At 42.7% G+C, this 13,826-nt stretch overlaps 1 protein-coding gene across 1 annotated transcript in view; it reads right to left on the bottom strand.

Moving 5' to 3' along the window:
- Positions 1 to 3,628: 3,628 nt before the first annotated feature.
- Positions 3,629 to 13,826, bottom strand: part of MOSMO (modulator of smoothened) — a 61,342-nt gene continuing 51,144 nt past the window's right edge. The window contains exon 3 of the mRNA XM_061599719.1: positions 3,629 to 9,450. Coding sequence (XP_061455703.1) covers positions 9,266 to 9,450 — 185 coding nt within the window. The 3' untranslated portion in view covers positions 3,629 to 9,265. The remainder of the gene's footprint in view (positions 9,451 to 13,826) is intronic.

The raw sequence follows: 13,826 nt of genomic DNA, 5'->3' as shown, positions 1-13,826 counted from the left end.
TGCTTTACCACTCTGTGCCATGGAGGGTCTGTGTGTAATATCTAAGCGGAGGGAATTCTGATGGGTAGGGGCCACAACACTAAAGGTCTGCTTCCTATGTTGTGTGGAATGGACCTGCTGATAAGATGGTATCTGTAGGAGGCCCTCACCTGCAGAACGCAGTGATCGACTGTCTAGGGGTAAAACTGTTTTTCAGGTATGTTGCTGAACTATAAGTCCCATCAGCCCTAGGAAGCAGGATCAATGGTCAGGTATAATGGTAACTGTAGTTCAATAGCTACAATAACTGCTACTGAAAAACATCAAAGGTTCTCCACACTTGCCTTAAAACAAGAGTAGAGAACCTTTTTCAGCCTGAGGGCCACATTCCCATCTCAGCAACCTTCTGGAGGCCATATGTCAGTGGTGAGTGGGGGACACAAATGTGGATTTTACCTTTGTACGGTAGGGTAGTTTCCACACATAGACACCCCTCTCTGTCCTCCATCCAGGTAAGGAAGACGCATTATCACAGCTGAAGGATACATTTCCAGTCAGGTCAAAACACAAGAAGAGTACAAAACGGGGCCGGTAAGGGGTGTGGCTTGGGAGGGTGTGAAACCTGGGGAGAGTCCCAGGGCCAGAGAGAGAGGGCTGGAGGGCTGTATTTGGTCCCCGGGCCTGAGGTTCCCCATTTCCTGCCTTTAAAACTAACAGGTTTATTGTGGCAGAATTTTGTGGCCTCGAGTACTGATGATTACACTGAACATACGCCCCCAGCAAAATCATTGGTTTGCTATTGTTGCTTTTTGTTATAGAATAATGGCGGTAACATTATAAAGGAGGGACAGTCAACATGATGCCCTTCAGATGCTGGTGGACTGCAGTTCTTATCAGCCCTGCCTCTATGGCCAGTCGTCAGGATAGAAGTCATAGCCCAGCAACATCTGGAGGGCACTATATTGGCTATCCCTGCTATAAACTGGCCCCAGGAGGGCTGTACATTCCTCCCCCCCCCACATGCTGTTCCCTTCTCGAACTTCTGCAAACTTCAGGATTCTCTTCTCTCCAACCAGCCTCAGCTTGCTTATACCTTCCTCTTTTGTCTCACTGGCCTGATGTGGGCTCCAATCCTGTCAGCATGGGGGACAGAGTTTGCTGTTTGAGGGAATAACAATTTAACAAAAAGTATAAGGAAGTTTCTAGGCAGATCCTTACATCACAAGCGGGGAAGGATAGACAGATCTGTCAGTTTCAGTTCTCTCCGATTCTCATTTTTCCAGTCTTAAATTCAGTTCTCCACATTTCTGAAGCACTTTGCGATATATTTTGTTTAAAAAACCTTCATGAAAATTCTTCAGCATATTAGTGGAACTTTCTCCTGACAAACACATTTTTGAATGCAATTTTGACTAATGTGCACATATTTCTGGAAGCAATTTCTACGAATATAATTTATTTTTCTATGTTATCTTCAATACACTGTTTTATGCATCTAAGATATGCATTTTTTTGTAAACATTGGCTGGTTAGAGAACTGCATTGCAAATTTCAGCTAAGTGCAAATTTCAAAGGAGGCTGCATTTTGGTTCTCATACTGTTTTGGAAAGTGCAAATTTGATATATTCAGCTTTAAAAGTTGTGAACTGAATTGAATTTCTCCCCCATCCCTACAAGCGGGTCATAAAGATTTGCTTTTTCTGTGTGTGAGTTTGGCAAGTTAGCTTCCGCACATGTCTGTTTTTTCAGTTGTGGATACTTATTGCTATTCTGCTGCTTTCCATCACCTGTGGGTGAGATGGATCTGCACTGAGTTTCTTTGTCTGCCTCTCAGTCACATCTCCCCTGCCCTTTTCCATCCTGCATGTACACACATATATATGTGTACTGTGCACCTTAAAAAAAAATCCCAGGAAGTGCACAAGAGCAAATGTTACCACTGTTAGTTATGTTTCACAATGGGCAAGATGGAGACTTCTTGTATATGTGTGTGATATTTCTATTTTCATTTGTTTGGTTTTTAAAACAATACTGAGGCCTTGCACATGAGTGATATTTGCTTGATTTGTATAAGGCTTGCACAAGAGACACAAAGAACTTGCACAAGGCTTCCATACTAAAAATTAAAAATAAAAAGGCCCATGTATGTACTGTGATTACAGTCTTTAATGCAATCTCTCACATGTATGGGGTGGATGTAGATCCTGTGAACTGGGTTGTTTCGATTTTGGATGTGCTTTGAGCATGTGGCAATTGGTGGAAATAAAGATGTGCTCACATTGTCCGAGCTGCCAGACACAAAATGGGTGGAGGTGGTATTGGAGTAGACCTATTGAAATTAATGGACATGCCTAACTTAGGTTCGTTTTAGTGAGTCTTATTCTGAGCATAACTGAGCTGGATACAACCCCAAGTTGTGCTCAGGTAAAGATCAAAAGAAAGTAGGGTTGTGACCAGAGGCCACCCACTGAAACACCACTACACACGGACAGTCTGCCCTCTTATATGTGTGTGGGCATGTCCTGATGAGCTTCCACATCAGCAGTGACTGTAGATGTAAAATAGGTTTATTTTTTTCCCATGTTAAGGGTAAACACAGGTTAAATGTGCAAAAAAGTACAGGCTAGCACTGTGGTGCCAGCAATGTCAATGTGGCTGTGAAAAATGTATGTGCATGCACAGCACCAATTCCACATTAAATTCCCATTGAGCATTTTTAGGAGACCCCTCTTCCCCTCACAGAGTTACAATTCCTAGAATTGTTTAAAAACAATCCCTCTTCCCAGGGAACTCTGGGAATTGTAGCTGTGTCAACAACTCTCAGCATCCTTAACAAACTACAGCTCCCAGGATTCTTTGGGGGGAGCCATGACTGTTAAAAGTCATACAATACCTGATGGAAAGCCTCTCCCAATACGAACCCACCCGTACACTACGTTCAAGATCAAAGGCCCTCCTCCGGGTGCCTACTCTGAGGGAAGCTGAGGCTGGCAACAAGGGAGAGGGCCTTCTCAGTGGTGGCCCCGATTATGGAATGACTTCGATGAGGTGCGCCTGGCACCAACACTGTTATCTTTTCTGTGCTAGGTCAAGACTTTCCTCTTCACCCAGGCATTTTAGCATGTTTTAAATTTTTAAATTGTGTTTTAAATTGTTTTTAAAAGATGTGCTTTTAAATTTGTATATTTGTTTTAATGTTTTTAGTTACTGTAAACTGCCCAGAGAGCTTCGGCTATGGGGTGGTCTATAAGTACAATAAATAAATAAATAGAAGTGGTACAAATGCTGTTTTAAGTGTACAGACGGGGCCTCAGTGTTGTCTGGTCCTCTCGGTTTTTTAACTTTTTTCTTTTTTCTTTTGGGGCTATAGTGAGTTTTTGTTTTCATGCTGGATTTATGCCGCTGTTGATTTTATGGCTTTATGTTATTTTATATTTAAATTGTTTTTATACTTATTTATTGTAAACTGCCACAGAATTTTATATAACGAGGTGGTCATATAAATGTGGTAAATAAATATATTCCATACACGAGGTTTCAATTGGTAAATGAGCGTGGTGTCATATCAAGCAAGCCACTCTTAAAAAAAAAAAATCAAAGCGGTTTCATTTCTTTAAAGTAGACAATTTATTTTGATAAACTTGCTCAATAACAAAAATACAAGTGAAGAAAATTATGTTCATTTTATACAGTTTGTATTAACAATTTGTTTGGAAATTAAATTGGGGGGATGTCCTAACCAATTAGAAAATAATCCTTAACTGTTGCAAGAAGACTGGGGGGTGCAAAGGAAGCGGGGGGGGGGGGAAGAAGAGACCACCAAACGACCTTGAGCCCAAACATTTATGATCTCTTGGCATAGCAGAGACAGAACTACAACTCCAAGGCAGGAAAACCTATTTGAAAATGCCATTTCCTTCATCTTTTGCTTTCAATCCTTCACAAGGCTTTATATATATATATATATATATTACAGCAGGTCAAAACAGCAATTGAAATAACACTCCTGGGGAAGGGGGGGGGCATGGAACTGAGCTTTAGCAATGTGAAGCTGTCAAAACAAAATGGTTTGGTAATAAGATCCCTAACCCTACAATCTTACCTCAGACATGACTCCAGTGATGTTAAATCTGAAGAATAAGGCCGAAGCTGTCCCCCACCCTCACTTTAAAAAGACGGCTTTGAATGGCAACAGGATAGTAAAAGACAATGTGACCAACAGAAACTCAGTTTTGGTTTTTCGGAGAAAAAAAAGCATCTGCTGTGAATTTTATTGGTTACAGAAAGACCGCAGAAATTTACCATAAGCCTGTTAAAATGATTGTAGAATGAACTTCGTTTCACCAGAACTAGGATGTTAAAAAGTATTGTGTCCTGTGACATCAAATAGTTTTGGGCATTCAGTAAATAGCCGCCAAGTGAATGTGTCTGGACTAATACATATGATTTGCTCTGGACGGAACGCCAGCAGAATTTCAAAAGGCTTTATGTGAACACTCACCCTACCCATGTGGATTTTGTTGGGCAAAAAAGTTGCACACACTGAATTAAATTAATGGCACAGGCATTTATTTAAAAGCCTGTTAAACAGGTTTTCACAAAAAAAATCCTTGTGCAAATACAAGCGACAAATATTCCTTTGCAAATTTTAACATGATGCTCTTAGGTATGAAAACCCCCCACAATGTTGACCCCCTCCCAAAGTAACAGACAGAAGGTTGACGAACAATTGCACCATAAAACTGTGTTTTATATACAGTTTACAAGATATGGTCTTTCTGCTATAAATTAGTACTGCATTCCATGTAACCTTATTAAAAGCAATTGGTGACTCTCTCTCTCCCCCCTCTCTTTTTACAATTACAGGGATTTTCCCCACCACCCAAAGAATTGAAATTCAAGTTATACAAACAGAACGCACCAATCTGTTCCCTTTGCAAGCTCCAGCCGTATTGGCTTTTACAAATGACAGGGATCAGACTTCCATTCACCATTTACAGGCTGGATGTCCTGTGTTCACAGTAGGTCATTGGCAGACGTTCTTTCTTTAAACCTTTCCAACCCATTTGTTGGATAATATCAGTAAAATGCCACCACCTGGCAAATTTGTTTTGAGGGAAGGTGGTGGCAGCAGAGGAAGGTCATTCTCCTGTGGTGAAACTTTCAGGCAAATGTGCTGTCCATGTAAGCAGTCCCTTTTTTGGCGGCAATGGGAGGAGGGTGCTGCTCCTCTTAAGAAGCTTAGTATGCAATTTGGATACATGTGACCCCAACGCCTCTCAGTACCCTTTGATGGCTTGGCTTCCTGTTTCACACAGAACACAAGTGCATCAGCCAGGTGGCTAATCGGTGTCCTCAGGAAAGCTTTAAACATTACAACTTAAGTCAAGCCTGCTCTTACTAGGTGGTCTCAAGCAGTTTACATGTTGAGTCTACCCATAGGAAAAGGCCTCTGTGCATGTGTCAAGGCTGGCTCAGGCCCTCTTTCTCACAAGGTGACATATCCAACCCCTCCATTTGATGATTTCAGGAAGGGAACTTTGGGAGCATTCCTAGCACTTGTAAAAAATGCTATTTAGTGGAATTTCCACTGTCTTCTTATTTTCCCCCTCAACTAAGATCTCTTTAGTAATTCCATTTGCACATACGTTTTCAAGCTTCAAACAGGAGAGAGAGAGGATTTAAGTGGCTTCTTCTGGATGATCCCAGAGTGGCAGGCAGAGTGGGTGGTGGGGAAAATGTGGTGCATCTGACATGAATTGAGTACCAATTGAGTAATCCTTAGATGGGCCCTCCCTTTCACATGACCTTCCAATGTAGAAAGAGAAACTAACTGCTGGATAGGAATGCAAGAGCTCATCTCTGAAAGATGGTTCAGTGAAAACTGGTGGTGGTACTAGACACAGATTTTTTTGGAGGGGGGGAGACAGTAATACACACAAGGAAAGTGAGGACAGTTAGGTACAGCTGCAAGTATAACTCACTCTGCCCTTGGCTACTGTGCAAGTTTAAATGCTTGGATTCCTGTTCTCAAAATAGCACCTGTAGCAAAGTAGGTTATGAAGAGAGACTATACGATTCATTATGCACCAGGAGATGAACTCCGTAATTAACTACGGCAAGACAGATAATGTTGGGAAAGGACAAGAGTTGCCAGCTTTTTAAAAATAAGCTCTGCGCTCATGCCTTAAACAGCAGCCCGATGTGCAGAAATTCAACAGGTGAAGGTTTTTAATATCATTTCATCTCCGTGACAGGAAAAAACCCACAGTTCCCAGATGTCATGCTGCACAGGAAAAGAGGTGGTAACAATATTGGCAGCCCTAGAAAGAACCCACACAGGTAGCAGACCAGGGCAAAGACTTCCAGGAAAAAACACCACCTCCAAATTATTCCATGGAATTATTTCTAATAATTCTTTGAAGAAAATGTCTTTTTTACTATTTAAAGGCCTGGCAACTACAATCTGTCCAATCCTTTTGGTTAGGGCACAGAGGTAAAAAAAACCCAAACAACCTCTTTATTAGCTTACTCAACTATGTGATGTACCAATTATTGAATGTGAACAAATTAACCTCACTAAACAAAAGACCACCTCAGAGATCAGGCTGGGGTTTCTCATTGATATCCAGTTTTCCCAACATAATGCGTTTTTAAAAGGATGTTGAAATCCAAAATCAGCATGCCCAGATCCAAAACTAGATAGTCCAGATGAGTGGACAGGTTGCTCTTTTAACAATCAAATACTCCAGGGGGAAAAAATCACAGTCATCCAAAAACTCTCCCAAGAAAAGAATCCAATACATCAAGTTCCCCTCTTGCAACAATACTGCAATGGGAAAGTTTTCATGATTTGAAGGCCATTCATCATCTGAAACAACACAGAGTTCTTTTTCTATTAGAGAATCCCACTTTTTACAACAAATTTTACATACACAAATTAAAACTGGTCAGGATCTTTCTAACCTAAATGTGATTCCCCATGGTGCTGGCCCGGTAACCCTTCATTATTCCTATTCCACAATGGTGAATCCCAACAGGCATGTGACATTTTTGCAGCAATAGCTGTACCCACGGATAGAGGGTAACTCCCTGTATTATGCTGGGAGAGCATTTTTCATTGACTGCTAATGCAAGTCTTGCAATACAAAGGACTGGCAGCTGCTTGTTCAACACGACTTCAAGATATAAATTTCTCCCAAAATATTTATGTGTGTGATGTTCAAAAGAGATAAAGCCTGGTACATGCAGGTCCCCTCAGCAGACAACACTTATCTGAGCAGGGCTGGCATCAAAGGTCAACATTATCAGGCATCTGCCAAAGACCACATACTGGGGGGGGGGGCTGCTGATGAATGGAGCTACAAAAACAGGGCACTACTGCTTGGCCTGATGACATGAATTAAGGAGCTTTCCTGTGGGCTGGTTATGCCCAGAAGAGTAGGCAGGTCCTGCTGCTCAGCACACACTGCCAAAAGATGGTTACTCTCAGATCTTCCTTTCTGGCTACTGCAGGTCATTCTTCACCCTTGCTGGGCCCAGAAGTGCTCTCTTGGTTGGAAGCCAGAGGGGAAAAAAGGAGCTGAGCCCCATTACTGAAGGAGGACAGCAACTTGAGGTTCTCACGTGAATATGACAAGAGGGAAAACACTGCTATAAATTGTGAAGACCCCTTGGAAGTGGGCAACCCCTGTTTAAGTATCAGAATAAGACCAGAGCTTGGAAAAGTTACTTTTTTGAACTACAACTCCCATCGGCCCCAGCCAGCATGGCCACTGGATTGGGCTGATGGGAGTTGTAGTTCAAAAAAAGTAACTTTTCCAAGCTCTGAATAAGACAAAGCATGGGGACGTAAAGTCACCATAAGGCTCCCTTTTTGGTAACAGTGGATTTAACTTAATACTTGCAGGCGACATGAAGAATTTGTCCCTCTTTATTGTAGCTTTTGCTGCCCAGTCCCCCAGCTCACATTATAGTCAACAGGAGGTATCTTGTGGCAGATTTCCTGTGTGAGCAATTCATATTAGCATAACAAGCAAAGCCAAAGAAAGGGGCCAAGGAGGATGGGGGGGGGGAGAGTGAGAGACAGAGAGAGAGACCGGCTTACTTCAGTTGCTCATAATTTAAGTAGTGTAACTTCCCATTACTGGGATCGGACCTTTGCAAAGTGTGACACAAACTTGACTTCTATCCTCAATATACAAATAAATTACCATATAAAGAAAAAAAAACCCACTTAGCTTAACTTAAAATTGCACCTAGAACGGTATAGAGTTGTTTGTACCTATTTTGTTTTTTAAAAAAAACGGTTAAAACCAAGGGCTGCTACAAAGAATGAGGTAAACTGAAGACTTTCCCAGCTATGTAGCCTTCAGAGAAATGGCTTTTTTCAAATTATTATAATTTTGTTTTTCACCCCCTGTACTGAGTTCTAGTTTTACACACCACAGTGTTTTGCTAGCAAAGCGCTCAAGAGTTCTCTCCCAGGGATTTGTGTGTGTCTGTATGTATCTATGTTTGTGTATACACACATATAGACAAACATACACCCATACATATATATACATATATATGTATACACATTCTGTATACTGCATCAGATATATATATATATATATATATTATATATATATAATGAAGAATACCCAGACACCCCCAAGGTGTTTCTAGAGCTCACAGGGGTGGTGAGGGACATGGCAGGCAGGTGTTTTGTCGTAACAGTTTTCCGAGAACATCTTTTGATCAATTGGCTTCAGGATGCAGTTAGTATAAGATTGAACTGGGTTTGTTTTTTTTTTTGGCGGCAAATGCTTCTTGCCTATCACAGAAGGAAGATGCGTATCTTCAAAAGACAGTGAGGCCAGCCCCACTTCCAATTCCCTTGGCAAACCTCTGGTCGGCCAAAGTTCATAAATACTTGTGAGATTTTCAAAATTGTCAGATATCTAAAATGGGTCCAGTACAGTGATGCTGGGATGGGGTGTGTATGTGTCAATAACGCTGCTCAGTGTAGAAAAGAATTCTCCTACATGAGTTCTTATCACAGTGCGCACCTGACCGCATCCAGATGCTCAGGAGATGAGTCAAGGCTGTCTGTATTTGGTTGTGGGAAAGGCTCTCTGTTTAAAAATAAAAATAAATCCAAAGTGCATTGTGAGAGAACACATCAGAGACCTCCTCTTTTCTTGGTAAGACTGTCACAGCCCAGCGTAAGCATTCTCCCGAGAATGCGACAGGCATCCTGCTCTCCTTCATGACCGAGTGAAGCAACCTCTGTAAGCATTCGTCAGCCAGGTAAACACACTTTGCCAGCAAATAGGAGTCCCACTATTGTAAAGAAAATGGATAAAACAAACAGTACGTATGACGACCCAACCACTGTGTTGTTCGGCAGTTTATAAGGTTGGCCTCCCACTTCGTTGATATAAAATCCTATGGGAAATATTAGGGCTGCCATGCAGAATAGGATCACTGAAAGAAAAGAAAAATAAAACACAGGTTAGGCTGGCGGGAGGGAGGAGACACACATTCATAGTTCAGAGCACAGAAACACCGTACAGATTGCAAGTCTTGGAAGTTTCTCCCCACTGAGTCTCAAACGGATGAGAAAGGAAAGAGGTTTGAGATTCAGAGGACATGTGTGCTGAGAAACTCAAACCGACAGCAGAACTAACAGATCCTTACCCAGATGGTGCTGTTTGGACTCTGAATATCACCTAAGTTGCAAGACACAGCGACTGGGACTTCCTCTCTCCATATATACCTTTCCGTAACTGAAGCACTCTTGATTACCTGCTTCAGCAAGAGGTTTAACTAGATGACCTCTGAAGTCCCTTCCAACACTATGATTCTTCAGCAGAGGTCCTTCTTTTTGTGCCTCACCACCTGGGGTAAGGCAGATGGCTCCCGGGAGACAGCTTTCTCAGTGGTAGCACCCTGATTATGGAATGCTTTCCCCAGAAACCTTTCATATAATTTTGGCACCAGGTGAACAACTTTTTATTGTCCCATGCTTAAAATCTACACTGCTCAAGTTGTTGGGTTTAGTTATTTTTATGCTAAATTGTCTTTTTTAACTTTTTCCTCTGAACTGCCCTAAGAATTTTATTAATGTTGGTATATAAATATCAAACAAACAAGTAAGCCAATCAGAAAGGACATCACAGCTTCACTATGGCCACTGTCTACATGACATCCTTTGCCTGCTGAAAAGAAGAGTCCCTGATTGCTATATAGGGGCATGGAAATGGATTGCAGTAGCATTGTCCGTCCCCAGGGCAGAAAGTACCCTACCCTTCTGGAGGGATGTCTTGCTTCCCTAGGACTGTCAAAAGCATGGCACCTGGGCAAAAACCCTTATAAGGGCCCCAGCATTAAGCACAGACCCCCTTTCCCACAGATTCTTATTTGTAACGGTGAAACAATCCTTTCCAAGGGTTAAATACTCTTTTCCAGTCATTAACACTGAACTGCTTTTCTGACCCCCAACTGTTCAGCGTCACAGTTCAGCAGAGGGTTGGACACAATGGCATTATAGGCCCCTTCCAACTCAAATTATGGCAGGGGGGATGAGGCAGTGGAGGCAGTGATGGCCACCAACTTGTATGGCATTATTTATTATTATTATTCCCATCCTTCACTAGTAGGATCAGAAAAATTCACACAGAAGATGGCTAACAATAACTACTAGCCATGATAGCTATGCTCTGCCTTCATGGTAAGACGCAACATGCTTTTGAACACCAGTTGCTGGAAACCACAGGAGGGGAGAGTGCTGTTGAGCTCATATCCTGCTTCCGGGCTTCCCATGGGCATCTGGTTGGCCACTGTGAGAACAAGATGCTGGACTAGATGGGCCATTGGCCTGATCCAGCAGAACTCTTCTTATGTTCTTATGTAGGCCTCCCCCATCATGAAATCTAGAAGTCCCATCATCTAACATGCCCCCACATTTAGCCAATTAGCATCCATCCATTCTCCATACTCTTCTAAAAACAGTAGTGAAGGGTCTGTCACAGAGGTGAGGAGGTGGGCTCTCTCTACCCCTGGAATTAGAATATTGGTCTAAACCAGTATTCCCCAACCAGGTGCCTTCCAGAATATTTATTAGACTACAGCTCCCATCAGCCCCAGCCAGCATGGCCGACAGTCAGGGAAGATGGACGTTGCAATCCAAACTATCTGGAGAGCACCAGGTTTGACTTTTTAAATAGCCCTTCACCTAGTCACCTGTAGCAATAGCAGGTTATGTAGGAGTGAAAGGAAATGAAGCTTCTGCCCACTGAACCCCCCACCCCATCCCCTTTTTAAATTGTATGACAGACGATTATCACAAGTCTGTGCCAGCAGCTAGCCTAGTAACATTTCATGTGGGCCAGTAACTTGGTCGGCTTATTTTCCAAGGCTGCCTTGAACAGCCATTCCTTTAAAGACAGCACAGAGAACCACATCAGTTACACAAAAACATGATGAACATCTGAATCTGACACTGATTTCAGGCTGGCTCATCTAGCCCAGCATTTTCTACCTTGATTGGCAGGGACTGTCCAATCATCTTTTTCATTACTACCTCAGGGATCGCCAATCTTTTTGGGTGCACTGTCAGCCAGAGAATTATCATGGACACTACACACACACAGAACAACATATTGCAATGACTACAATAGAATGCTTCTTTGAAGCCAGGTGTGTGGAACATTTAGCCCTCCAGATGTTGCTGAATGACAAATACAATCACAGCCACAGGAAGCATGGCCAATGGCCAGGGTGATGGGAGATGTCATTCAGCAACATCTGGAGAGCCAAAGATTCCCCACACCTGCTTTAAGCTTAATATCAGTGGGAGGAGGGGCCCCAATGGGCGCCAGAAAAGACCTCTGCAGATGCAGGTGCACCCGTGGGTGCTATTCTGGCAACCTGTCTACCAGTTCTTCCCCCACACTACCACCATTAGAGATCAGGCAAAGGAATGACTGAAGAGAGGCCCTTTGAGTTAGTGAACCCTAGCAGTGAAAGCCCTCCCAATGGCCAGTTACTGCCCATATTGAGCTGTAGATGCCAGCTGCAGATTTTCTGATTTAGCCAGGCTTGTAAAGGAACAGTAAATGGCAATATTTTTAGCTGCTCCGTTTTAGATGGTTGGGCTTTCAGCATGTCATTCTGTTCTGCAGTTTTACTGATAGTTTTTAGCCTTTGTATGAATCTGAACTGATTTGATTGTAACTGCAAGCAATCCTGGAAATGTTCATTGAAAGGCAGGATACTGGTGTTTAGAAATGTATACATTTCTTAAAAGATGGCACAGCTCACATGCCAAACAAAACACACATTTAATCAAACCTCAGGAAAAAAATATTTGTGGCCACACCCTAGCCACACGTTAGAAGACCAATGGCTTCTCATGCCAGAGATAGCATAACAGCCATGGAACACCTATCTGGAAAGACATAAAATGTAAATGTACTGCCTTTCAGGGCTGTGGAGTCGGTTTGCCAAACCTTCAACTCTGACTCCTCTATTTTTCTACTGTACGACTCTGACTCCGACTCCACCCAAAATTACTTCCAACTCCAGAGCCCTGGAAAGCGCTGTAAATGTCTTTTTAAACTGGAAGCTCTCGTAAGAGCATTTTTATCACTGCCTCAATATGTGCTGATCTTGGCATCACAGCATTTGTCTTCATCTAGGTCCTGTGTCATACACTGACACACAAAATGTTTTCCATCTTGAGTTATGGTGAAATGCTCAGCTACAGCTGACTTTGTGGGAAGCTTCTTTGACATTTTGAATTTATATTTTAAAAAGTCAATCAAAATTTATTTTGAAGCCAGAGTCAGTACATTTCTACCGACACCGACTCCGACTCCACCCAAAATTGCTTCCGACTCCGACTCCATGACTCCACAGCCCTGCTGCCTTCAAGTTGATTCCGACTTACGACGACCGTATGAATAGGATTTTCATGAGGCTGAGGCAGTGACTGGCCCAAGGTCACCCAGTGAGTTTCATGGCTGTGTGGGGATTCTAACTGTGGTCTCCCAGGCTGTAGTCCAACACCTTAACCACTACGCCACACCTACCAATCCAGGCTTAATTCAGTTTATCAGGACCCCAGTTAAAACACCACTAGGGGGAGCTTAAAGCTTTCTGTTAATTTGGCACCCAGCTCAAAATAACAAGAGGACAGGATAGGAGTGTGCACTGACCAGAACTTGGAGGTTGCCTGGTTTGGCTCAGGAGTCAGAGGCAGAGTCCACATTGGAATAAAAAACGGCTTCAGACTATTTTACTACCTTATTCCACTGAATGTACTAGTTCAGAATGTGAAGTAGCCTAGCAAGAAGGGGCACCTTTCCTTATATTCCCAAGTGCCAGGCAGTGTTGACAGGCTCACATGATAGGCTCAGTTACAACAGCAGCTGCAGCAAAGGACTGCGCTCCATCTTTCTGTTGCCTCATATTACAATTTCCACAATTCTTTGGGGCTTTGTTCCTGTTTGCCAGCATCTGTTTGCTAGTTTATTAAGATTTTATACCCTGGCTTAAAGGGCCCATGGCCCTCATAAGGTGGCTTAGTCCTTAACGCTGGCTCCACTCACTTTCTTTGGAGCAGCTGATTGCAAGGCCTCACCTGGGCCCAGCAGACTGCAAATCTGTAAAAAAGGCTGAACTTGGTAAGTCAAGAGCCTCCATATTATTAAATATAAATAAAATCTCCTACATATTTTACAGGGACAATAACCACTTTGTCACAGTTGGAGCAGGGTGTCTCTCAGTCACCATGAAAAACAACAAACACTCTGTGGGACATTAATGGCTGTTTTTATTATGGCAGAAGCTTTTGTAGA

The sequence above is a fragment of the Rhineura floridana genome, chromosome 17, assembly GCF_030035675.1.
Source record: "Rhineura floridana isolate rRhiFlo1 chromosome 17, rRhiFlo1.hap2, whole genome shotgun sequence".
NCBI lineage: Eukaryota > Metazoa > Chordata > Lepidosauria > Squamata > Rhineuridae > Rhineura > Rhineura floridana.
This window is presented reverse-complemented; position numbering and strand designations above follow the sequence as displayed.